General features: G+C 42.5%; 2 protein-coding genes across 3 annotated transcripts in view; both read left to right on the top strand.

The window, feature by feature from the left end:
* Positions 1–3157, top strand: part of pawr (PRKC, apoptosis, WT1, regulator) — a 63398-nt gene extending 60241 nt beyond the window's left edge. For both annotated transcript variants that reach the window (XM_047575124.1, XM_047575123.1), the window contains exon 7: positions 1924–3157. In XM_047575124.1, coding sequence (XP_047431080.1) covers positions 1924–2010 — 87 coding nt within the window. In that variant the 3' untranslated portion in view covers positions 2011–3157. The remainder of the gene's footprint in view (positions 1–1923) is intronic.
* Positions 3158–11927: 8770 nt separating this feature from the next.
* The window catches only part of syt1a (synaptotagmin Ia), a 191750-nt gene continuing 184934 nt past the window's right edge, over positions 11928–18743 (top strand). The window contains exon 1 of the mRNA XM_047575281.1: positions 11928–11998. The gene's annotated coding sequence lies outside the window, so the exon portion shown is untranslated. The remainder of the gene's footprint in view (positions 11999–18743) is intronic.

Raw genomic sequence — 18743 nt, 5'->3', positions numbered from 1 at the left:
AAATACAACAAAAAAAAACAAACAGTCCAGCAAATGTTGCTCGGTTATTATGTGGAGACTTTTGTCATGATCATGCACATACAAACACGATATTACACTGATAGCATCACATGGAAAGGATGCCAGTAAGGAAAAGAGAAGTGCTTTATGTTACAAGCCATCAGAAATGTCCCTGGGAGAAACTCCTGCAGGGCCTGACGCTAAAGCAAGAGATAACTGCTGATCCAGTCTGTCTCTCTGCACAGGAAGATTGAAGCCTCGGTGACTGTAGAAGTTCAGTGTTTGGGAGGGAAAGAAAGGATATAGCTTTCTGCTGTATCTCCCTCCCCTCTTCAAAGGATTTGGAGATAAAAATCCTGTCTTGCACAGAGTTCAGATCCCTGAAGGCTCACAGAGTCACTGATTCTGAAGATATCATCCACAAATGACAGAGTAAGAGTATGTCTGTCAAAAGTTAAACTTGCATTAACTGTTAAGGGCAAGTTAAGTTGATATTAGCTTCTTATTTGCATATCTGGGATATCCAGCTTTCCTTCATCAATAGTCACACTACTTCTAACTCCATTAGGTACTGAATAGGTATAGTGGTCATTATTGTCAAGCAGCAACCATTTGGGCTGAAAAATGAAGCTCACGCGAAAGTGTCTTTAATTGGCCACTCGTAGCTCACTCCAAAAGCGAGTCAATCCTCTTAGACCTCCAAATGTCCAACTTTACGGAAGAAAATGACAGTGAGTGAGTGGGAAGGACGGTTAACAGTTTAAATTAAATGCTCAACCTCTTTGTCTACTTTTGAATCAGTCAGGAATTACTTGAGTCGAGCGTAGCCAAGATGGTGACGGCCTTTGTCTCTTATGTTGAGCTTCAAACCCACTCTAAATTAATCCCGAAGATCCATCTCCTGATGTTGAATGACTAAAATATATCGCTCCATAATGCCGAACATGTTCTGGTGATAAATCTTCTTATTTACGTCAGCCAAGATGGTGACAGCTGGTGTCACCCACATAGAGCTTCAAAACCACTCTACATCAATCTTTACTAAGGATGGGCATCGAGAACTGGTTCTTGTCATGCCGAATCCTTACATCCCAGTCCAGATGGTGGCAGTAATGCACCTAAAAGTTGTTTGCCAACTGCCATAAAATGAAAGAACAAGAAGAATCATCTTTACGTCACTTACATCACGTGACGCTCACGCAACGACAATGCAAACTTGCCAAGATGGTGACAGCCGGTGCCATTCACGTTGAGCTTCCAAACGACTCTAAGTTTATCCTATGGATGAAGCCTCAGAAGATCATCCATCTCTTTATATGATGAATGACTACAATACCTTGCTCCATAATGCTGAACAGGGCGGCATGTTCTTCTTATCTTCTTATTAACAGCGGCCAAGATGGCGACGGCTGGTGTCACCCACACTGAGCTTCAAAACCACTCTACATTAATCCTTACCAGTGACAATTGCCACAATTTCACATTGTTTTCATATTGTGATTAAAAGAATATCAACCAGCTGAAAGTCCTGTGTTTGATTATTTTCTTACTCTTCAGGGAAGCAGAGACAAACACGACTTCCTTTGTTTGACTTTGTCAGCTCCTCCAAGTGTTGTTGAGCTCATTCCCTGCATCTGGGCAATCATGACCAAAAATGATGGAAAAAGCCACGAAATGAGGAGTGTCACTTTGATGGGGCAGCGCCGTGGCAACTTCTCATTTACAGCTGATTGAAGCTGTTAATGTCTCATTTGTAACTATCAAGGCACGGAAGCCTGATTGAAGGGGAAACCAGGCACCGAGTGACATCTGACTCAACAACAGGACCAGGCCGTCCAGAGTCTTGAGTGTCTGTGTGGTTTAATCTGTCCTGAAGGTATAAACCTAAGAGATGTGTTTGTTTTTTTTTGTTTTGTTGTTCAGGACCTGGATGATATTGAAGATGAGAATGAGCAACTCAAACAGGAGAACAAGACTCTGCTGAAGGTGGTGGGTCAGCTGACCAGGTAGAACCTCTCTGCGTGGCCCGGAGTCGACACAGCACAGCAGCCAGCCTCCCTCCTGAACCAATGGAGCATCTGTCCTCCCCCCCCCAACCTCCCGCTCTGCTGGGTCAAGCCCAGCGGCGCCGCCTTTTTATCAGTTTGATTCTGCGTCTTTGTCGATTAGAGGTGAAACTGTAAAGTCCTCAGAGCCTTAACCTCCCCCCACCCCACCCGCCTCATGAGGATTCAATCCGTTTGTTGTAAAAGCTGAGAGATACATAGGGTTACATATTTAATGTAAATGTATTGTACATAGGCCAATCTTTTTTCTTTCTTTTTTTTTTTTTGGTTTCTGATAAGGTGTTAAAGAAAAAAAGGCTAAAAAAATCCAATGAATGTATGTGCCGCAAAAACAACCGCGCACGCACAAAAGTCTTTTCATTCCTGTTTAGAGGCTATAAAGCGTTGGGTAAAAAAGATCTGAGGTCGGTGCAGCGCTCCTGTCCAGGAACACCAAATTCAACACAATCAGTGCTACTACAGTGTCAGCAGCCAAAGTGGAGGCGGAGTGCAGCGCCAATGTATGTGGGATTTTTTTTTTTTTTTTTTGTATTTTAAATAGTTGAAGCCTGGTGCTTTTGATTAATTAACATTTTTTTTTCTTCCAATTACTTTTTGGTACACTTTAATCCCACCGGTGCATCTTAAAATCTGGATAAATAAATGCTGAAATATATCCAATTTAAACGATGAAGTTGAGGCTAGACTATATCACCTATATGCTTTCCGCGTTTCATTGTTAACATGTTGAGTATTATACCTGTCTATTCTTTTCGCTCTCGTTTACACGTTGCGATTCCTGAAAGCGTGTGTGTGTGTGTGTGTGTATCATAACCAAATGAACCGAAGGAGCTCACTATACGTTTGTTTACTCAAGGGAAGTGGCTTGTCTGGTAGCAGCGTTTTACTTTTCCTGTGCCGTTCGGCCGAAGCAAATAATCTTTTACTCGGCGCCTGCTTCCGTTCACATGTTCACATGCGAGCATTATTTTTAGGGCTTAAAGATGGTCCCCTCACAGACAGACGTCACAGACCCAGCTCTCCTTCCCACTACATTATGCATGTACAGAAGATTAAGTCATTTAATAAAAGTTTGATTATCTCTCTCCTCAGTCGACTCGCTTGTGTTCATTAAGACTAATTTGATGTGATGATACCATGCCACTGAGTCGGTAATGCAATGTGACGGTGGCGGGGGGTTCACTTCCTCCGCCTAGCTCTCAGCACACACACGGCTCATGATGATGATGATTCAACATGCCAATCACCGACCTGACTGCGACGGGAAAAACCTCACACACAACTTATCACACCGCTTGAAAAACGCATTAATTCCCTCGGCTAGTCACAGAGCGAGGACGGAGGACTCCGTAGATGAGCCGCATCGGGACTAAATGTCAACTAAATTCCCAGATAATGGCCTCTTTCAGCTGGTGGAAAGCGCTGGATGCTCTCGCCGTAATCCCCATTAGCATTTTTATGGAAACTTGTAGGGTTGGTCATTTGGAATAGCCGCAGAGGGCGCAGGCAATTCATATCCGACTTTGGTTTGTCGCGATGAGCTGATAGTTCTCTGGGTGCCGCTGTCAGACCTCCGCTAAAGTTCCATCAGGATCGTTTTTCTCTTATCGTAGTAAATTACAGGTTTCACTTGCGTGGGAACGTGGTTTATCACCAAGTCTTTGTGAGGAGTGGATCTTGACATTACACCGTCGGTGTTGTCGCCTGCGCTGATAAAAATACGGTGCTCCGTCTACTATGGCAGCTTTTTTATGAGTAGTCTTTGTTGGTACAACATTAATTCTGTAGGTAAAGTCAATTTACTTTTACAAGTTTACTCACAACAGTAAGTTTAACTCACTTTTGTGATAATATTAAACTATCCCTTTGCTAAAATATGTTGGACTCATGTTAATGTGTATTTAAAGGGATAAATTAAAAATAAATATATAAAAAATGTCTAATCAACCAAAGATTTTGAATGATACGATTATATATTAGGAGGTTCTATTTTTTTTTTTATTTTTCCCCACAAATTTAAATTTATTTAAATACACTTCAACATGAATTCAACATATTTTGGTAAAGGGATAAGAGATATAATATTAATATTGAATTCAAAATGATAATAACAATGTATATTTCTAAATAGCACTAGGCCGAGTTTAATATAGAACACATACAGTAGGTAGGTTTACTTAATCTCGTTGAAAACATTGAATAAAAACGTCCACTAAAAGATTCTGATCGATTATAGGAATCTCCAGTTGAGTCCAATTTCTTTCTCTGTCTCAGTTACAAAGAAATCTAAATATTGTGCTAGTGCAGACTCATATTCTGATAAGAATTTAGTCCGGCAACACCAGACCAGACACCAGACTAGTTAGGAAGCTGAATTTCACAGAATATTGATGCAATTTTTTATTTTTTATTTTTTGGTTTCACCTGTGTCCTTTTGTCTGCAGCCTCGAGTCATTTATTAATGCAGCTCTTCACTCCACCGTGCATGTTAAACCACGTCTGACTTCTTTCACGTTAACACACACACGTGGCCGCACATTTCCCCCGTTAATAAACACCGATCCGCCTCCGCGATAGTTCGTGGCACACGTGCGGCTGGAGATGGACGCCAGTTAGATCCTGAGAGGCCGATAATCAGGACAGAGATGAGAGGCGGGCGTTATCTTGTTCTTGAAGAAGCCCGGGCCACATATTTCATTATCGGTTTTCCTTCGTGCTCTTGGTCCTCTGGACAAATCTCTGCGATCTCCAGGGTCTCTGGCTCGGAGAAGCACTCATCTGCACCGAGCGTAGCAGGGGTCAGAGTGAGAACGGACGGGTAGGAGGATACTGGACATATATGTGTATTTTCTTTTCCACAATTTCCTGTTCCTTCTGGTGGGCTTTATCACGGTAGCAGCCCGTTTTCTCAACCAGCCGCCTGAAAGTGACCGGTGCACCTTTCATACCTCATTATCTGCAAGCTAAGTGATAACTGAGGTGACAGCATTCAAACGTCCCTGGCGGAATTGGACCTTCTATCCCAATCCGATGTCATTCTGCTCCTCCAGCAAAAAGAAGCCGTCTCTCACTATCTCAACTTCAAGTTGCGTTTCAGGAGATTTCTCCGCAGCACCACCATTTTCGGCTTTTTGATTTTTTGAAGTCGTGTCACAGGGAAACGCCTCGCGCCGCGCTCCCCCCTCCTCCTCCCCCACGGACGCCTGGACCGCATGTGGAGCTGCCCTTTAATGGAATGCCCTGTAAAAGTCAACGGGACACTAACACAAACAGAAAGGAATCAACTAATGACGGTCCAAAGGCGTGACATTTACCAAATGGCATAATTTAGCTCATCAGGCCCCTGGAACATTACATGGCGTCGGATGTTTCACTTCAGTCCTTAAATGTCTGCGGAAATGTTTTCCTAGAAGAAGACAAATTAGATTGTTGTTTGTTTTTTTTAACAGTAATGGAGGGGCAGCTGAATGAATATAATAATATATTAGTAGGCAAGACTTCTGCTACATTTTGACGTGTGATTACATCAATCCATTTGGACACTTTCATCTCTGCAGCTAAATAGCTCCCTTCTTGCATCCACCCCCTCACACCCCCTTATTCTAAAAACAAACACACATCTATTTGAGTCGGCGCTACAAACCGACACTCGTTGTTTCATCTCGTCCTCCTGCTGTGCAGCCGACGCACCGTCGTTTGTCGTTTTCTTCTTTCGCAGAGTTAAACCGAAATCTTTCTCGCATCCGAAACATTTATTTCCACGGCCTGAACTGAACTGAAACACACTTTAATATCCACGAGGGATCCCTGCACAGCGGAGGACGAAATGGTTTCAGTTGATGACCGGGCTGCGCGGGAGGAGGGCTGGGTGTTCCTGTAGCGTTTCAAACGTCTTCTCTCCTAACTTCGACTAAACGTCTGTTTTCACGCAGAGCCATCGGTGAAATGGTATTTGAGAAACATCTTGCTGTTATTGAGCTAATATGTGTGGCCAGATGAAATCAATCAAACATTTACTCATTAAATTAATATCATTGTGTTAAAAGTGACACTTTATACCAGGGGTCTTCAACATTTTTCAGGCCAAGGACCCTAAACTGAAGGAGAGATTAAGTAGGGACCTCCTACCTACTATATGTGTTCTATATTAAACTCTATAGTGCTATTTATAAATATATAAATAATATATTAAGCTATCACTTTACTAAAATATATTGGATTCACATTAATGTGTATTTAAAAGGAGAAATTAAAAAAAATATATTTAAAAAATGTCTAATCAACCAAAGATTTTGTGACTCCCCCTGCAGTACACCTGCAGGCCCACTAGGGGTCGCAGATTCCATCTTTATTACAACCTTAAGTTATTATTACCTGTGCATTACCAGTGTACCAGTGCTAAAAAACAAGTTGTTAATAGTGGGACTCACTTTAATAGGTTTATTAATGCTGATTCAGCTCCATTGAGTCACCGCTGTGACTCCATGTGCAGCCCTCTTTAATAAAAATGTCCCTTTCCTGCTCCCGACAGGTCAAGACGTCCACCGTGCACCGCCTCTCTGTCCCCCCACACAGACTCAGACTCAGCGCTTCATAATTATTCTCGGCCTTGTTATGAACTTGTTAGTAGCTGTTGTGTCTCACATTCGCCCAACGTGACCTGACAACTAAAAAGAAAAAGTTGTTGGCGCAGACTTCTGGATGTGGGTGAATGTCTTCCTCAGACAATGATGTGTTTACATCCTCCTCCCCCCTCCTCACCCTCCTCCTCATCCCAGGGGAATGAGATGCTGCAGAAATGCTGTCGTCACCTTGAGACTCCAGTCGACAACGATCTGTGTGCTCACGTATCCTGATTAGCACGAGCTTTTCTTTTTATTTATTAATTTTTTTATTACTTTGTTTTTGGTTTTAGTTTTAACCCCGGTAACCCGACCCCTGCACAGAGACGCGCCACGCGGAGAAAGGGTCGAGCTCCTCTCACTACAGAGGATGAGAAAGACAGACTCGAGTGGTTTATTTCTCCTTTGGGAATTAAGTCATCTTCTCTGGAGACGTTTTCGCGCAGGGCCCAAGGAGGAGGAGGAGGAGGGGGAAGAGGAGGAGGAGGAGGAGGAGGAGGAGGAGAGGTTGCCACGGCAACGGGGTACGACATGTGTATCCCGATCGATGTTTTAAATGAATTGTGCCATGTTCTCCGATCACGTCCGTCTCATATACATTCAGTTATATCTCTGCTGCGCAAACACACACACACACACACACACACACACACACACACACACACACACACACACACACTCCCTCACTCCCTCCTCCTACTACTACTATCCTTTCTAACAAAAACAACACAAAACCATCACACTGAGCGCAAAATGCCAATGTATCGACTGCCACACAAGTGACTAAAGCGGACCATGAATTGCGATGACAAAGTGCTGCTCTACATTTGCCACCCGCGGACTCTTTAATGGTCGCTGGAGACGTTATCGACGCTGTTGAATCATTTATTTGAGCTGAATCAGTCAGAGGAGAACGTCCTGGAGAAGAGGAGGAGGAGGAGGTTCCCCTCATCACTTCCTGATCTCCTCCAGTGGGTGGCAGCGTCCCCAGCCTGGAGAGGCAGCCTATCGCGGCTTTTATTTATTTATTTATTTATTTATTTATTTATTTCTTCCTTCCTTCTTCGGGCTTATGTGCTCAGTGATCCTTGGCGACCATCTCTTCTGCTGGAACACCCTGGTGATACATTAGCTATGCAGAGGCCAGTGAGGGGAATCCAGCTCCAGATCCCTGTGGAAGGTGTCACTTCCACCTGTGGTTGTAACGGAGTCACCTACCGATCAGCCACAACATTAAAACCACTGACAGGTGAAATCAATAACACTGACCATGGGAAGTGACCTGGGAAACTGTTGGAGCTGGCAGTGACACTCCTTGGATGGCAGCAGCCACCCCCAGCAGGAGGCAGCCTAGGAAAAATTAAAATAATAATAAAAATAAGAAGAAGAACAGCACGAGGTGTTGAGCTGGCCTCCAAATTCACTAGATCACAGGTCTTCAACAGGGGGTCCCCTAAAGGTTCTGCAGAGGTACTGCAAAAGGGTCGCAAAATCTTTGGTTGATTAGACATTTTTATGTATTTTTTTTCTCCCCACACAAAAATTTAAATTTCTTGAAATGCACATTTACATGAATCCAACATATTTTAGTAAAGGGATAAGAGATAGTTTAACATTGAATGCAAAATGATAATAATAATGTTTATATATATGTTTATAAATAGCACTAGGCTGAGTTTATTATAGAACACATGTAATAGGTCAGTGGTCCCTACTTCATCTCTCCATCAATTTGGAGAGATGAACTAACAACATCCTGTCATCAGACACCCCCAGAAAACCTATGTCCATTCTCTGATGAGTCACAACTGTTTTGGAGACCTACTCAATAATAGGACAAGTGGTCATAATGTTTCGCCGGACCGGTGATGGATTGCGATCGCGTTCAAACACGTTTGCCACTTGTTGATATTTCCATGGGTTCGCTCCACTAATAAGACCTCCGGAGAGGGAGCGTGTGAATCTGAATGTTGTCGATGACTCACAAAGTCCGAGCCAGGCAGATTAGGGAGGCGGCTCTGGGGAGCATCGACAGCCTCTGAAGGTCACTCTACGCCGTTACCATGACAGCGCGGGCGTCCCTCTGTGAAGTTTTTCTCTTTTTTTTTTCTTTCTTTCTTTTTCTGCAGCTCGTGTTTGCGTGATTTAAGAGGGAGATGTGTCACGAGGTGCGTGCGAAAGCAACAGTGGAACGCATGCAATCGTCCCTTCCTCCTCCTCCTCCTCCTCCTCCTCCTCTTCCTCATCATCAGCACCATGGAGTCAGCAGGTGGGAGGCAGAGGTGCATGTTCAGCCCTGAGGAGAGGCTGACTCTGAGCTTTCCCCTGGGAAACACATACACAAAAACAAACAAGCACTTTTGACCGCCTGTAGTAATTTAAAAAAAAAGGAATCTGAAGTGGCCGAAAGCTCCTTCACCTGCGTGCCATCCCCACAATATGTAAAGCAGAGTGTGAAGTGACTCTGTGCAGATGGACGAGACAGACACGTCCACTAATCACCCATCTGTCATCTGCACTTACTCCGAACCACTAAAAGGCAGCCGCCTTCCTTTTTTTTTTTGTCCTTCCATTCATCCGTCAGCCATCGCCGCCCACGGCTCTACCCGCCACCGTCTATGGGATGCGTGCGTTCCCAGACGCCTCACAGGTGGTCACTGGACGAGTGGGAGGAGCGCGGGGCAATTAGAGGAAGCCCCGGCAAGGCAGTTACCCCTGTTGGATTTTATCTGCATGCAACAGGTGCACTGTTGAGTCTGTCTATCAGATAGTCTATCGGAGGCTGCTTCAAGCCCCTGCTACTACGCATGTTTACAGTGTTATATATTTGCTTATATCTTGTAAAGCTTCTCACATACACAAATCAGACGTAACATTACTTTTGAAAACTTTTTGAGCATTCAGTGCTTAGTGATTAGGTTCATTTTAATATTTTAATTGGTGAAATCAACTTTTTCTTGATCTCTTCCGTCTGATTCCTGCTTTCATTTAGCTCACCTTGACCAGATTAGAGGATGCTCTACATTCACAGTAGTTTAAAACATTATTGAAACACGCACAATTCTGTTCAAGCCCAACTGTGAGCAAACAAAAGTCCCTCTTTCTTCTTCTGTCCGTCCACTGAATGACGGCGTGAGAGTTAAAAACGAGCTAACCTTTTGTAAATAAAGTGAGTAAAAGTAACAGATGAAGATCAAATCCCTGCAAAGCCGGGTAACAATGGCCTGTTATGGGTAACTCTAGGTCACGGAGGCTTTCCATTTCTGTCTGGCTGCCAACAAGAGGAGTCTTAATGGATCGTAATTGATGATTTTTAAAAAATTTATTTATTTAAATTCAGCAGAAGCTGCATGCGTGTACCTTATGCAACATTTTTTTTTTTTTCTTGCTAAACCAATTTATCTATTAGGCTGTAATGCATTCATGCAATTAATGCAATTATGGCCTCATGATTAGAGTATAATCTGTGGAGACAGAGCGCCCTGACTGTGGAATCTGCCCAGAAGAGAGGAAAATAAGCAATTAAAACGTCTCCTGTAAAACGTTTAAGTCGGATCTTTGGTTGCATCTGAAATGCACAGCGAGACGAGGAGCGTCTTCTTTACACCTCGAGACGATCTGAAACGCTCCGATGAGCAAACTGTGCGCACCTCACGCGAAGCTTTTCACCGCTCTCGCTGCCGTACTCACCGTCCACGTCAACCGCCTTCCTTTAATCTAAACACAAAAGATTCAGGACGCCGCGTGCGCTGCGGCCCTCTTTCCCGAGCTCCGGCTGCCTCGCCGAGGCGTTTCGACGCTGACATTCAGACGCTCCTACACTGAGAGGGCCACCCAGAGCATCGCGGGCAGGTGACACATGGCTGAAAAGGTCACTCTCTCCACGGGGTGCTGCCCATAATGCTACACGAGCAGGAATCCTCCACTGGGCGCCACGACGGTATAGATCCAGGAAAAGCAAGTAACCGGCTGGTATGAAGTGGCCTTCAGGAAGACGTGTCAAATAGTGACCTTTAACTCAAACAGAAACAAGAGACAGTCAGCTCAGCGCCTACGCCATTATCCCTCCGTCGTGTGTCTTTCTGTGTGCACACTCAGGTCGTCTTTTCTTAGATTTGGGGCGTCGCCTCCATGTGTATATAACCTGGAAATGGAGCCGTCACCTCACATGTTAAAATCACCCTCGAGGGATCCCTGCAACTTTGGCATCCGTCAGCGGATAAAGGTCACCCTGGCTGTGGCATATGGGCCCGAGAATAGACGAGAACAGCATATTTGGCGTTTTAATTTCCATAATGGCCGGCTGTGAGGGTGGGTGTGTGGGGCCGGGAGGTGGATATTGCGGGAAACACTGTGAAACAGCAGTGTTGATGGTTCTGAAACTCCTCTCCAAAGCCATTAGTGATTAGATAAAGAGTGTAGATGGACTTGTAATGACGCTCTCTTGCACGCGCCCTCTCTCTCTGTTTATATCTCAGCCAGATAAAAGACAGCGAGAGCCCCCACGAGGCTTTTGTTGTGGACATAATTCCACCGTTACGGGCGCTGTATGGCCGCTCTAACACCTGCAATCGCACCTGTCGGCTTTGATCACTGGTTAGTGGTAAGAAATATGAAGATGAGTGATGTGCAGCGGAAACAGAGCGAGGGAAGAGCTGGCTCAGGCCCTTGCAGTGTGGCGTCTTTTCACAAAATCAAACCTTCTCAGCAATCATTAAAGAGATCTTAATGAAAGCCACTGACATTATTCATTATTATTAATTTGCCAAAATCCAAAGCTAACTGTTGCCATCACAATAAACTTAAATATGACTATTTTTTTTATAAATAACATAATAAAAATAATAGTACATATATAAATAATAATACAAAAGAGCAGGCCAAACTATTTTTTATTTTTTTAAACAAAAAGCTAAAGACGAAGTCAATATGGCGACACTGGCCACTTCCGCATCGTCGGCCAATCAGATAGCACTTCCCCTCGACTGCAATATAACCCCGCCCCTCAGCCGTTACAAGCTCCGTCATGTTTTTATTTTTAAAACTTTTGTTGTTAGTTGTCAGCTACAAGTGTTTGTTGCTGGTTACTTACTGCATAAACAATATGACGTTTTATTTTTTATTTTCTACTAAATGTCACTACAAGGTATTTGTGTATAAGGGTTAGCGTCACTGCTACGCTCGTTAGCAGCACCCGTTAATCAGCTACCATGCTAGCTAGTTACCGAGGTAAAAGAGGCCTTCGTGCCAGGAGATGGAATCCTGTATTTTTTCGATTTACTAAGATGCCAACAGCTTCGCACCGACCAGGTAAGACCGTCCTGCAATTAACTACAACATTGTTTAATATAGCGTGAGCTAATTTTAGTGGTGTACGGATCGATCCCAATATTGACAACATCGATACCAGCTTTGGTATCTATGTTGATCGATAGCAACGTAATGATGACGAAACTTCAGTTTTTCAGTTTCTCCCTTTAGAAAAGTCGAAATGAAACTACGGTTTTTGTAAAAAAGGCTGTAAGATACAGCGGTAAGAAAACAAACTTGCATATGAAACCTATTTATTTATTTATTTACATTTTTTATAATATATATATTTTTAAATAATACAGATAAACTAAAAAAAGTGAATACTTTGTTTATTTAAGAAAAGCCAGAAAGAAGTGAACACTCTGAACACAAATAATTCGTTTAATTTGTTCTCAAGTGATAATTCTGTGTTGTTTCCGAACAAAAACTTTTTTTGTGATAATACATTCTGTACTGTATTTTAATTTTAATTAATAATCCAAAAGACAAAACAGAAAAACACTTAAAGTTCATGAAAATTAATTCCGATTTAGATTCAGATTGATAATGCATCCACCTTTATTATTAAAACTTATCAATCAATATCAGTATCGGTGATACTGGTCTTGTATTTACTTGGTATTGGATTGATACCAAATCTTATCGCACACCACTGCCTAATATCAGTGCCCATGTGTGCTTGGTTAATATAAGCGAGCAGGTTTGTTGTTATTGCTCATCTTCTCTGGTCCAGAGGTGGAATTACTTCCATGCATAATATGTAACCTGTTGGCTGAAAATCAATATACATGTCAATATTAAAGCTAGAATGAGTGTTCAGTACCAGTGCAAATGATCAGATTAATTGCGTTGCTGAAAGTAATGAAACATGGCTTTCCAAATAGCCAAAAGCAATAATATAATCATGTTTAAACCAGTCTCAGACCGGTGTTGCTGCAGTTTGCTCCTCTTCCCTTAATGTTAAGATGAAGACTGCTCACAGGAAAACCAGATGTCCAAGTGTGTTGAGAAGGTTAAAAGTGGAGAGGATAGTTGCGCAACTGCTCTTGACAATAGATGTTTAGCACCACATGAGTGTAGCTTCTGGCCTGGCTGGCATTTATAGTCAGAAATTGTCATTTGATTGAAAAGGACATGGATTTTCGCTGGTAGCAGTAAACAACACAACAGCATAAACAGAGCCTGTCCTTTACAAACATGTCTGTTTATCCACTGGGTGTTGCGGTATGAGGTCGATGCACAATTTTATGTGTATATATAATACAAACACAAAACATGCATAATACAAATTAACACAAATTTGTTTCTTAATACCAAACAATTCAACGTAGTGTATAAGTGGTCAACGATGTGCCTATATGGTCCAGATATGGCTGCTGAATTTTCTAAAAGGTTTTGTGTCCTTTCCTTATATTAAATGCAATTTTTTTCAAGAAAGCGCACAACTGTTCATTTCACAGGGCCATCTAGGAATAAGGACGGGAGCCTCAGATTTCCATTTCAAAGCCATTTTCTGCAATATCTACGACTTCTGGTTTGGGAGTTTGTCAAGGATCCAGTCATTATTTGAATATTACCCTAGTAGACACGATTCTGTATCTAAAGGGAATACAATGTGCATAATCTTAGATGAGGTGTCACAAAGGTCGAGCCATCTTATTACAGGACCAATTGCAGTGCAGGAAGAATCCAATCCCAACGCTGCATCTAAAGCACATTTTGAAATAGTTCAGGTTTAGATTTGTGTCATTTCTTTCGGCTGAATAGCAGTGGATTGACTATCTTGACACGAATCCGTCCAAAGTTGTCGGGCAGTTGTTATGTTGAGCTTCCCATCTCACTCTAGATCTATGCAAACCTGCTTTAAGGCACTTTTTCAGCAACAACATAGAACAACATAGAAGAATTTTAAGATATTTTTATTGTTACATACTTAGTTTCTGTGGTGACATTTATTGTGGGGGAAAAAAAAGCTTGTTTAATACTAATGTAATCTAACAGATATCTGTCTGTGATTGAAGAATGTTAAATCATCCAAGTGTAGCTGACGCATTTAACATCATTTAACATCTACATGGCTTGAAATCAAAGGTCTTTAAATCAAATCAAAGGTTTATATAGCGTCCTGCATGTCCCAGTTTCTACCTTTACGTTCATTACCACTCTTCCACTCTACGTATTCTGCATTTGCCTGAAACATTCTGCCGACTCTGCTTTTGTAGCTTGTTAATCTAAATCCTGACTCGCTGCTTCCACCGAGAACGTTCAGCAGAGAGACAATCGAAAGTGTTGATTTGACTCTGCGCTTTTCTTTCTTCTTCACAGCACATTACCTTCTTTACCTTCTTTCAAACAGCGCGCACAAACACAGGTGACCTCTCCTCGCCTGTGCGCCTTCCCTTTCTACTCGCCAATTTTCCTCCTCGGCCCAGATTATCAGTAAAACTCACCGATTGCCTCTCGCTGCTCGCAAACATTGTCTCTTTTTTTTTATTCTCCTTTTTTCGCTGCTTCAGAAATGTGTTTAAAAATGAGTCTGACTTCCCTGTGAGGTATTCTGATTGAGTTGGCTGTGTCTTTATTGAGACACGAGGAGAAATGAAAAGAAAAACATTTGGATTTGATGTGCATCTGTGCCTTCCCAAGACGCACTTTACTGTCCCCTAATTAAAACGCACATAACTGAGAGTCGTGATGTTGTATTTGCTGCTTACATGGTGCTTTATTTGCAGCTGGAGTAATTGATGTGTGAAAATTATTTTCCTTTTGTCAATGAAATGCCTCTGGAGCCCTGAAAATAAGAGTATTTGCCATTTGAATGCAGAGCAGCTTAGACTATAAGGCGCATTACGAGGATTACAAAACCACTCCAGGCCTATCAGTCTATTTTATCACCTTTAAAATGTGCTCACTGCTCAGAATAGCTTCTTTTTTTGGAGCTGTTTGGTGTTATTAATGGTGGTTTGCAGGCTTTGGCAGTTCTTTGAGTGTACTCCATCCTTTACAGCTGGTGCAGCCGGCATCAGCCAGCAGCAGGATGTTCATTTAACTCGCACTGCCCAGACAAAAAGATGGAGTGCTTCATTCTTGAACTGTTTGGAGGAGGCTGCAGATTCGCTCTGGAACTTCAATTACTTTTAATCGCATTAAGCGGCCGCGGGATTGCAGTGCAAGCTGGGATCTATAGGAGCCAAGGAAGTTAAATCTGTAGGATAAGGTGAGCTTGGAGAGTATGGGGGAGAGGGTTTGGGCAATAATGGCAGCGCACAATGGCGCCCAGCTTGCAGGACCAGGATAGCGAGTCCTCATGGATCGCACACGCCTCAGCAGGTCTTCATCTGTATTTCAAAGCCGCTCTCAGGCGTCTCTCTCTTTCTCTTCCCGCTTCCGTACGGAGGACGTAAACAGACCGAGGTGCGCTGAATAATCCACCTTCCCTCATCCTTTCCACGACTTCACTGATCTTAAGGCTGAAACAACGGCCGTTTGATTTGCAGTCAAGTGAGCAAAATGTGGCAGCAGGAAAAAAAAAAAAAAAACACTCGACCGTGGGCTCCATTCACCATGCACTTCCAGCTGACAGGCTGATGAGCTGCAATCAGCCCTCCTACCCTGACCGGGCCATGCTGGGGCAGTGATTGGTGACTTATGTATTAGGAGTAGCCAGACTGGGCTGCTCACAGCTAAATGTGAGGATATAAGTTTTTTACTTGTTAGTTTAAAACACCGGTAAACCATTTGTTTCAAATGGTTCAGAAGGTCAAAAGTGGAGAAGATTACTATGCAACTGCTCTTGACACTAGATGTTTAGCACCACATGAGTCTATCTTCTTCCCTGGCTGGGCAGAATTATTGTGAAAACTGTCAAAATGCACCGGCACAACACTATGACCATCTTCCTGATATCGTGCAGGTCTCAAAAACAGTTGTGACTCATCAGAGAATGGATATGGGCCTTCTGAGGCTGTGGTGTCGAGCAATCGGATGTGGTTAGTGGGGGCCTTTCTGTGGATCATTCCACAATTACTTGATCAGTTTGCGATATTGAATGTTTTTTTTGAGATGCATCCTGCTGGGGTAGGCTGCTACCATCAAGGAGTGTCATTGCTATGGGGTGGGGGTGCCTGGTCTGGTCTGGTACGTGTCCAAGTAACATCCAAGTAACATTTACGTCTCCTGTCGGTGGTTTTAATGTTATGGCTGATTGGTGTACATTTTTATAACCCAAGAGCTTCAGAGTTTACTACGCAGTTGGTTTCTGTGTCTTTGCTTAAAGTCTAAATTCCCTTTTGTATCACTATTTATTTTTGAAAATAATGGTTGACGGCCTGTCCAACGATAATGGGCTGAAATTAGACGTTTTATTTCAGCAGTAGATGACCACCAGAGCCGAGGCTGCCATTTTCCAAAAAAGCCAGACACACTCGATGCCCAAAAATAAAAATGTATCATCCCTCCTGATCCGAGGTACGAGGAGAGATGTGTTGTAGTAAAGAGAAAATGTATATAATGGTGTCATTTGGACGTTTTAGTGAGACTCCTGATTATTTTATGACTGTATTTTATCTATTACTAGATGGTTTTGTTATTTTGTCCACCCACCCATGTGTGTTCAGTGTAGCAGAGCCCATAGGCCAAGTGCTACAGAGGTGGGACAATACTGTGGCTGCTCACTGCTGCAATGACTGCATTCACTGAATGTTGGAAAATGACCAAAAATCACTGATCCACACCATCAAAAGTTTAGGGAATCTTCTATTCCTGAAAGTTTAAGAACATACAACAACACATCGTCATACCTCTAATCCTGAGCATCTCTGCAAAGAAGACCTGAGAGTGTCTATTTCGTTTTGTGTCTTTGTTGCGTTTGCCTCGTCTGTTGTGTTTCAGTCCCAAACACCAGACACTAATGGCTGATACTAGTACGCTGCGTACCAATGCATTTGGAGGTGGTGAGCCGCTTAAATGGCGACGTAGGTTTCCATCAACGCTCTAATTGGGTGTCGGCAACCTTTTGTATTTAAATAATACATCCACATTTCACTTCAGCACGATTGTTGAAATTACTGTAAATCCTTCTAAACATGGTAAACAGCACATTTCCTTATTGGCTCTACACGGAATAAATATGAACTGCAATGATGAACAGCATCACTGGGTCAAAGTTTGAGTGACTTCCTTTTAAAATGTGTTATGAGGAAGAGTTTAAATAAAAGTTAAATGATGGGAGGTATCCAAATGATTAAAGTTAAGTGATTGAAAAGAATAATTGTAGCAATCCTAGTAAAACACCTATCTAACATACTTTCATTGGCCAGTCGTGAACTATAATCATTATCGATCGTGCCGTCAAACACACATTTCTGCTTTTACTTATCATAAAGTTTCTTAATGTCTTTTTTACTACTTAAAGTTCCCTGATGTGACTAAACTCAAAGAGTATTAGAAGAAAGCATGACTCTGTTACCACAACTCCTAAAACAATCTTTTCCAACTCTCCAGCTTAATGTGTCGGGTCGCCCACCGGCTTCTGTCAACAAGTTGACAATTTCTGCTGAAATATCAGAGAGAATCAGGCACTATAGAAAAAATAGCTGCTTTCAAGGGTGGAACTATGTCACGGATCTGATAAAACATTAAAGGATTGAAATATGTTAAAAAAGACGACAGGCCGGTGCATCTCGAGCTTTGGTGAGCTAAGCTAAGCCGTGTGTAAATGCCAACGCTGTTGACACGTGTCTTTAAGAGTTTTTCTAGCTCTAAATGTAAGCTTGGGCTTTCAGAGACCCCTGACTCGAACTTAAAGCCAATAACATGAACCGTTTTGGGGAAACTCGCTGCTCACATAACCTCCGACCTCTCATTTTCTTTGCACCTGCTGCTGTTATGACTTTTTACCAAAAAAAAAAAAAAAAAAAACTTCCAAGAAAGAAAGTTTTTGATTACAGGCTTTCTGCAGAGTGACGGCTCAGCCTCTGACTCTAACTCGTGTTGGCGGGCCCGCCCTCCTTCTATTCTCTCTCAAACCGTCGGTGTCAAGCGATTTTTATCCGAGTGCGTGGGAGTTGGGACGAGCGAGTCCGTTGACCATGACTGATAACCACGGATGATCGGAGATGAAAATTACAGTGCAGGACGAGAGCCTTCCCTTTCTCCAAAAAAGCATGTAAATGACTACATTTCAGTGATGATAGAAGTCTCTTTGTGTTACGCAATGAGCTAAATTATAGATGATACAGCCCAGGAAGATTACAGGGTGTCACTCGCTTGTGTCATTTCTACCTGATTAATTGTTCCAGCTCTGAGATCAACTCTGACCTCTACAGGTGTGGAGGAATCAGCTCCGAAACACATCTCTTTAATCATCCACAACTTTGTCTTCTGCTTCGTTTTCCTTTTGAATACAGGTGGTAATCATGACATTAATTACAGACTTAACTGCAGTTCAAAAAACAAAAGAAAAGGAGAAAAAATAGATTTCCACAGCACCATTGAGAATAATTCCCATTAACTCAGACGCATTCAGGTTCTGCACAACCTTCACCTGCCTCTCTGTGGCTTTTGCATACATTTAGTACTTAAACGGCGATATGCATAAATGAATTATTCACACAAACTTCAAGTGATCCATATTCAAGCAGCATACAACCTGTACTAATTTATAATTTATAGAAGGGCTAATAGTTCTGAACCATAAAATTTCCTTCATCCTCTGAGAACGGGTAATTACATTTTTTTTTTT

Source organism: Mugil cephalus, chromosome 22 (genome assembly GCF_022458985.1).
Source record: "Mugil cephalus isolate CIBA_MC_2020 chromosome 22, CIBA_Mcephalus_1.1, whole genome shotgun sequence".
Classification (NCBI taxonomy): Eukaryota; Metazoa; Chordata; class Actinopteri; order Mugiliformes; family Mugilidae; genus Mugil; species Mugil cephalus.
Note: the sequence above shows the minus strand (reverse complement) of the source record. Positions and strands in the feature narration are given on the sequence as shown.